Source organism: Salmo trutta, chromosome 23 (assembly GCF_901001165.1).
Source record: "Salmo trutta chromosome 23, fSalTru1.1, whole genome shotgun sequence".
Classification (NCBI taxonomy): domain Eukaryota; kingdom Metazoa; phylum Chordata; class Actinopteri; order Salmoniformes; family Salmonidae; genus Salmo; species Salmo trutta.
In genome coordinates this window covers 8,435,005-8,443,460 of record NC_042979.1, presented here as the reverse complement: position 1 = coordinate 8,443,460, position 8,456 = coordinate 8,435,005, and the positions used below count along the sequence as shown (strand labels likewise).

Here is an 8,456-nt window from a genome sequence, read left to right as displayed (position 1 = left end):
TTATCGATGCTCTCCGATCGAACGCTGCAAATGAGCTCCAACGTCACTGATGAGGAGACAAGAGTTTGAGTATGGGTAGAGGTGTGTCACCCCAAAACCACACAAGGGTCATTCGAGACTCAATACTACATTAGCCTACTGAACTGAATCCCAGGTATTAGCTCCGGTAGAGCTAACACAAATCTAAGGTGGAGTTACTCATCGCCAAAACATTGTTCACCAAACCCTCTTGCTTATACATTGGTTGTACTGGTCACTCCCTGGCAGTGAACAGAACACATTAGCAACAAGATTGTCAGATTAGCATTTGTTTATTATTCCCTATCATATTAACCATATTGCTGTGAGTGAAGTCAAAATCAATCACTGATAGTTATCAATAAGTCTAAATACCTAACAGTTTCTCTATAGAGCATTCTTTCAAGATAATGTATGCCTTACGGTTTAGATAAAACGAGCAGTTTTAGAGAGAGAGAAACAACTGTAGCAATAACACTGTGTGTGTGTGTGTGTGTGTGTGTGTGTGTGTGTGTTAGTCTCGAGCAGGTTCCGAAGGTCGAGAGAAACGACAGAGAGAGGAGGATGAGGGATGGGTGGTGGGTTTGGATGAGAGTGGGGCCAGAGAGGGGAGGAGAGAGAGAGTGAAAAAGAGAGTGAAAATGAAGATAGAGGGGGAGGATGGGGGGGGTATAGAGATGGAAAGAGACTGCCTGCATACACTGTCAAGACAGTTAATATAAGGTTTGGAGATAAGGTCCTGCAGACAAACATTGACCAAATCAGCCATTTCAGTGTGCGAGCCTGAACTGCCAGTCACACTGACAGACAACGCAACAATCAGCACTCACTCGCCGATAAGAGCTCTACTGGGCGCGTGCAGCAAACAGCCAATCTACTGCGTGCCTGGCAAGGAGGGCGATAGAGAGAGGGAGGAGGGAGAGCAGACAGCAAGAGAGAGATGGGCAATAAATCTACAGAGAAGATGTGGACAAAGAATGAACAGCGCAGTGAAGGAGAGAAGAATAGCAGAGAAAGAGAGAGGGAATGAAAAGGCAAAGAAAATCTTTCCAACACCCCCCCCCCCCCCCAACGCACACACACAGAGAGAGAATAAAACAGGACTGGTGTGATATCGGCTCTTAAAATAGTGCCTCTCCTTGGTCTCTGTCACCTGGGAACAGCAGACATTCATGATCCTATAGTTGACTTGTTCATTCTTTAATAATCCGTCTGCTTTGCCTTACACAATAGCGTCATTTTATTGCCTCAACTGATTAATGGTGCGTGCACGTGTGTGTGCGTGCGCGGAAGGGTGGGATAACACTCCCCATCTATTGATAGTCTCATACAGTATGCCAGAGAAATCTACACATAAAATAAACACATATTGAATGCCAGGGTGGATGCCTGAGGGAAGCCAAGCTAACTACCCACTGGGCTGTGTTGTGTTGTGGGACCTTGGAACCACACTGGCCCCTTCTGGTTGGAGCAGGAACTACAGTTGAGACACCCACAGAGGGTTGGGAAACACTCCTAGTCATTTACCGTCGTCAGACACACTTAGACTCAGTCGAGCAAAACAGTGGACAATAGCTACCGCTGCCTGGAAGAACTGTCTGTGTTCCCTTCGAGTCAGAGAGAGCGCGAGAGGTGCCTCGGTGTCTCAATCACACACACCTAATATACTGTTATCAGTAGAGAGAAAAATAGCATAAGAAAACAACACATTGATGTTACTACCATCATGTGTGTGTGTGGTGAGAGAGAGAAAGAAAAAAAAGAAAGGAGAATTTAAAGAAGAGTGAATTTGTATACTGCATGTGTGCGGGTGTGTGTGTGTGTATGTATACAGAGTGGTAGGTTAAAGGGTTAAGTCCTCTCCCTGGCTGCATGCAGCTTTCCCTTGCTGTGTCAAGCCCCATTAAACCAGCTACACCACAGCAATATGGCGCTATCAATTACACACACCAGACCATCAATGAGGAGAGAGAGAGAGGCTGGGAGGGGGAGAAAAGGAGTAGGTGAGAGGCAGGAACACATAAACAGGAGAAAACGGCCACACAGAAGACCTGCAGCTTGGCTCGCACACAAACACACATCACATCCACACCAGTGGAGGCTGCTGAGAGAAGGACGGGCTCATAATGTCTGGAACGAAGCGAATGGAAAGGCATCAAAAAAAACACACAGAAACCATGTGTTTGATACCATTCCACCTATTCCGCTCCAGCCATTACCAATGAGCCAGTCCTCCCCAATTAAGGTGCCACCAACCTCCTGTGGTACACACGGACATCCCTCTCGCTGCTGCACTCTAGACAGCTGACGATAAGGCTCTGCTGGGCTTATCTGATGGCAAACACACACACACACAAACACACACACAGGGCTGTGCTCCAGTGGGGAATAGGATAGGCTGCGGGGAGAGGAAGCAGAGTTGAGATCACTCAGAGAGATGTGGGTCCAACACTACAGGGACAAGACAGATCTGGAGCCATCACTCTGGCACACAGAGTTTTACACACACGCCACTCTACAAGGTTTACTTGATATACAGATAGAATCAAATGATGCATGCATACGATAAAAAATTAAAAAAGGGGGGAAAAAGGTAAGTGTTTGCCAGTCTGAGATTTCATAGTCAAGCCACTCTGGCTGCTAGATAAACACCAAACAAATCCAAATCGTAATTTCAGAAAAACTTTTATTAAGAACAAGGAAATACATTCTGCGAGATATAAGATAGAGTAGCCTGTGATAAAACAGCTGAGAAACCAACAGGATAGGTCCAGTAACATCACAAGAGGCAGATTATCTGGAAGTGACAAGATGCAGGAATGAGTTGCAATCTATTATAACTCAGTGAATTCAGCTGATTTGAAATCCTACTTATTAGTTGAAAAATATCACATGTAAAAACTCGTTTGGGGGTGGAGGGGCCCTTACACAGGCAGGGATCATTCAATAAAGGCACACATTTTTCTTTGTTTTGAAATAGACATCTTACCAATTCATTTCACTTTGACTCAGCTCCTGAATTGAGACCCTGATAGTACCCGTGACTAAACATAGGCGTCAGCGCTGAAACGGTTAATCTCTCCAACCACAAACAGTACACGTTACCGTGCAAACAAATCAACAGAACACTACCGTAATGGGCACCCTGTACTCTCTTTGACCAGCGCCAATAGGGCGTTGGTCAAACATGTGCACCATATAGGGCATCACTTGCCATTCAGGACAGTCTAAAATCTATTGGTTGTGAATGAGGCCAATAAGGATGCCTGATTTAGAGCAGTAGAGGTCCATTCAGGAAGGTGCAATGTTCTGAACGTTGCAAACAGGAGTGTCTTGTACCCAGCTAACAAACTATTTCTATCAGTACGATGCACCGTACTGAACACAGCCCTGGGGTAAGCCAGCCTTCATTTTTGGATCGCCCCAGCACAAACCCAGTCAGACCCATCTACGAAGCATGTATAAAACCACCAGACACAGAACACAGTGGGAACCGCAGCAGCCGAATGTGGCAGAACGTGAGCGCCACCAAGTGGCGACTTCCATTTTCAACACACATCTGAAAATGGTACAACAGGGCCAAGACAGGCTATATAGTATACCTAATGCTGCAGCTCAACGACACCTACTGTGGCTCCCTCTGCTGTTGCAGCATATCCAGAATCCGTTCAAACAGAACACTACCAGAACTAACATGGCTGTGTAATATTCTGTACATCAGTTCCGTGGCGTCATAATACGACTTTAAACACAAATACAGTAGCAACAGACCTAATGGAACCCCTCCACAAGAATAGCAGCGGTTGGAAGAACGGCCATTTCCGCTACAAGCACATGGTGAGCATCTCAATAGTATAGAGTGGCATCCTGTTCTCGTCTCCTTTCCTTCCCCTGCACTGATCTGGAAGTGAAGAGGTGAAAGCAAAATCCCCTGGTAGGTTTCTGCCATATTGCCTTCACTTACCCCTAGTTTTCAGATCAGTGCAGGTTAAGGAGAGAACGCCGCTCCACCAGGTGTCGTACGCTGTAGCTCCTTGTATTTGACATATCCTGGACACAGCTATAGCTAGCAAACATCCGTCATACAGAAATTGATATACATTGCTGCTTTTTTACATAGATGTTATGAAGGCAATAGATTAACAATAGAGGCAGCGTTAGTGATTTTTCTGTAGTAGGGAGAAACCAAAAACTCATGTCCCCCAAAACACTATCTGTGAAAGACTGACATCAAGGTTTACATTATAGAAACATAATTACTAGAATGGGGAGACCCTATTCAAGTCAATGACTAATTGTGTCTATGTTTTACATCAAAACAGTTGCATTGACACGATCTGCCAAGGCTAGGACAGGTTTCCTTCCATACAGAGGAAAACACCTTTACAGTCAATGCAACTGGCTCGAACCATCTCATAAACACTGGGGAGCACCATCCAATCCCTTAACACGGGTCATACTCATTAGTACACAGCGGAGTGTTTTTTTTTATTGAACAAGTTTAGGTAGTCCGTTTGGTGCCTAGTGAATATGGCCCTAGTTTAGGTTCTATACATTGACCTATAACCATCAATAGCCCATTTGATGTATTCTGCGTCACATTTTTGGTTCAATGTACCCTCTACTAGTGAATCAACACTCAATGGCAGCATACAATTCACATGGAAACAACTGAATTTGGGTTGCAAATATTTTTCTCCCAATAGTGAAAGTTGTCATTTTACAAATGTTTATATAAAAAAATTATCGATGGTACATAGTTACTTCAAAATTCTGGTATAATCTAGTTATTGTAATACATATTTTATCCAATTGCAATTAAACATGCTATTAATTATATTATAAATCACCATCTTAAATTATACATGGGAAAGACAATGATGATATCAGAAATGTTTTATTTTATTGCTAAATTAAGATGAATAACGTCCGAATGTTTTCTTCCTATTCAAAAATACAGTTTATGGATGTATTCACTAAATATAGTATTAATATGCATGTGCTTGAGTACGTGCCGTGCAACCTAAAGATCACGATTGACGTTCGTTCACAGCTTTTCTAAAGGCGCATCGGAAAAGATAATCTCATCACTCCAAGAGATAAGATGGCGAGGTGTTGTGCACAACGGAGAAAACCGAAGGCATTTTCTGGAAAGTTTCCTTCCTTAATACGAGTTCCATATTGTCATAAAAAAGGTTTATTAACAAAACTGGTCTTCGAAAGCTAAATGGGTCTGCTGGCTTTCATTGGAACAGAACTTCAATTACTTTTGAATAAAATAACTCCTGCAAGAACGATGAACTAAAGAGGTGCCTTTCGACCCAAACTATTTAAATATTGTAACTAGTACAAACATAACAGCGGCACCTCAAGACTAGTATGGGACCAGGCTATAGGAGAACATGGACCTGGGCTTGATAGTGAAAATCTTTGAGTGACAATCACATTCAAACCACAACAGGCCTGTTAAACTCAATATCAGTCAGTTCCTAAAGAACAAGGCAGTAAAAACAAGATTGCAATGACATGTGAACAACATTAAAAGACTTCACATTGACTTATTACTACAGCGAGTATTGCGTTTTCCTGTACAAACACTTTTTTTTGTCATTTTCTGTAAAAAAAAAAATGAACTACCTAAAGTAAACGCATCTAAACATCATACTGAGATAATACAAGTAAACTTTGGACCCCTTACAAACCCTAAAACCAGACAGAAAATATCACTGTGTGTGTGTGTGTGTGTGTGTTGTGCATGCCTTCTGGTGTGTTCAGATCTTGCCATGTCGTTTCCCTCTGGCTTTATTTGGAGTCTGGACCGGCCTGCTCTTCCTTCTCAATGCCCTCTGGTCAATCACTGGTGGCTGCTCCTCCTCAGCCCAACTCTTCTCTACAGCCTCTTCCTCCTCCTCTGTAGTTGTAGCTTTCTCCTCCTCTTCCACTGTGACCTCTGGCTGCTCCCTGTCCTGCTCGATGACCACTCTGTTCAGTCTCTTAGATTTACGTTTAGGCGCCGCCGGGCCACTGCCGCCAACTCTCCTCCAAAGGGCCTGACCCTTGCCTCCCTCGTCTGAGCTCTCACTTCCCTCCTCGAACTCCTCTGTAGTCGTAGCATTCTCCATCTCCTCTAGCCCTTTATTTTCATCATTCAGGACCTCTTCCTTCGCCTCCTCCTCCTCTTCCTCTGCAGGAGGCTGGGTCTCTCCTTCCTCCAGAGGCTGGTAGGAGAGGTCTGCTACCCCCACCTGGACCACTGTTTCCTGGCTACTGCTGTCCACCGCAATGACCTCCACGGACTTCTCCTTTACCTCTGGTTCCTCCACTGCGCTCTCCCCCGCCGCCTCCTTTTCTCTCTTTACCTCCTCTCCTTCCATGGGTGACTCTTTTACTAATGGGAGAGGAGCCTCCTCCTCCACTTCCACAGCTTCAGACAACCCCTCTGTAGTAGCAGCTCCTGTGGCTTTAGTGTCCTGCACCGTAGAGGACAAAAAGAGAAGAATTTGCATTTGTTAAAAACTTATTCTCAAATTCCCTTCCCAATACATACTGAAGAAAGAAATATGTCCACAGTACAAATCCACTGCTTTCTCCGCCTTTTCCTCCCTCTACCTCCTCTCCTTCTTCCACGGGTGTAGCCTCCTCACTCGCTTCCCCAGAGAGTGAGGGCTCTGCTGGGGATGGTTCTGCAGGCGAGGGGGCCTCCTCTGAAACAGACGCTGTTTCTTCTACTAACGGGAGAGGATCCTCCTCCTCCAGTTCCTCCTCCACCACCACAGCTTCAGCCAACCCCTCTGGCGCCACAGGAGCTGCTTCTAACATGTCCTGCAGAGGACAAAAAAAAGAGACAGAAAAACGTGCATTTGTTAAAAACTACCCAATTCCCTTTCTAACACATACCATAGAAAGAAACATGTCCACAGTACAAAAAAAATGAGCTTTCCAACAATGAAAGGCTCCCATCGTCTCATCTGTGAACCCCTTGCTCCAATAACGGCCCCATCCCACACATTTCCAACTGTCTTACAAGGTTAATCCTCCTGAGGAATTGAACCACATACTTCAGCCTCGAAGGACTCTTCCTCCTTTGCTGCCTCCTCCTCCATTTCCACGTCTTCCTCTGTCGTTCTGTTCTCCAGCACAGCCTCTCCCTCCACCCCATCCTTTACCTCCTCTCTCTGGTCATCAGTCAGTTCTCCGTTCTTGACTATCTGTTTTTCCCATGTCTGAATCTGTTATTCAATGTGTTTTTATGGGATAATAGAATTAAAGCCAATCAGTGTGGTCTGAAATGAGACCCTAGTCACTATATAGTGCACTACTAGGGTGCCATTTGACACAACAAGTGTGACGATCTATGAGTGACTGGTTATTCTCTAATAGTAACCATAGTAACACAACGATGACAAGCAGAACAGAACAGCCAAATGAACCGTTGTTTTCTAATGCTGTATTCATATATTGACCCCCCATATCTTCTCACCTGAGCTTTGGTTGTCTTCTCCTCCTCCGGGGCCACAGCAGCCTCTGCCTCTCCAGACTCATCCCCCCCTCTTCCTTCCGCCGCCTCCTGTCCTCCGTCCTCCGCAGCCGTGTTGGTGGGCTCGGACTTTGCATCCTCCAATCTAAACGCACAATAGACCAGTGGTATTATTATAATTTGGAGCCAAAAGGAAGCTTTCATACTTGAAAACCATATATAGGTTGGGTTACAACCTGAAAGGTCACATTTCAGTGTTGAAAATACTATGGGTATGAGTCTATTGATTGACAGATGCCTGACGAGTAAAATAGTCACTGAATTTATGAGAATTAAGGAGCACTTCTGCCCTGGCAAAAAAAAAAAAAAAAGACTGTATACATTGAATTCTACACGTTTACATTAATACTTTAAATGTAGGTTTCTATTTCACTGAGACTCCTGGTCTAACCTCTTCATCTTCAGAGGCTGGCTCTCCTCCGTGGAGTTTTCTGTCTCTTCTCTGCCACGCTTTTTATGTCCGCTACTCCTGCTACATGTTGACACTGGTGTGCCATCCAGGGATAGAGAAAGAGTAGCCATTTTCATTCTAATGTGTAGTCACAAAAAATTTTAAATTTAAATTCTCTATTCAGAAAATCTAAAATTGTTCTTATTGGTTATTTATTTCAGGACTCCATGGAGATCCTGAAGACTTCTCTGAGCTACTTACCTTCTATTAACTTCAGGGGAGTATTTACCACCAAAACATCCTCCTATAAAACAAGATATCAAGACCAAAATCAACTCCTCCTCATTACTTGATTATATTGTCCCTACACTACAGAACTGAGGTTTGAAGATATTCTTAAAGTATAAACAAATACATCCAAAGGGCTGTTCGAGGAGACGAGAGACTGAGGAGGAGACCCAAGAAGAGAAAGCATAGCAAAGGAGATTAAAAAAAAAGGGAAAGCCACAA

General features: G+C 44.1%; 1 protein-coding gene across 5 annotated transcripts in view; it reads right to left on the bottom strand.

The window, feature by feature from the left end:
* Positions 1–2,687: 2,687 nt before the first annotated feature.
* Positions 2,688–8,456, bottom strand: part of LOC115159222 (soluble lamin-associated protein of 75 kDa) — a 30,986-nt gene continuing 25,217 nt past the window's right edge. For 3 of the 5 annotated variants that reach the window (XM_029708716.1, XM_029708717.1, XM_029708718.1), the window contains exons 9-14: positions 8,208–8,250; positions 7,947–8,040; positions 7,499–7,640; positions 7,077–7,247; positions 6,628–6,840; positions 2,688–6,488 (exon numbers count right to left, since the gene is read on the bottom strand). In XM_029708716.1, the coding sequence (XP_029564576.1) occupies positions 5,790–6,488; positions 6,628–6,840; positions 7,077–7,247; positions 7,499–7,640; positions 7,947–8,040; positions 8,208–8,250 (1,362 nt within the window). In that variant the 3' untranslated portion in view covers positions 2,688–5,789. The remainder of the gene's footprint in view (positions 6,489–6,627; positions 6,841–7,076; positions 7,248–7,498; positions 7,641–7,946; positions 8,041–8,207; positions 8,251–8,456) is intronic. The other 2 variants (XM_029708719.1, XM_029708720.1) reach the window with 2 other exon arrangements.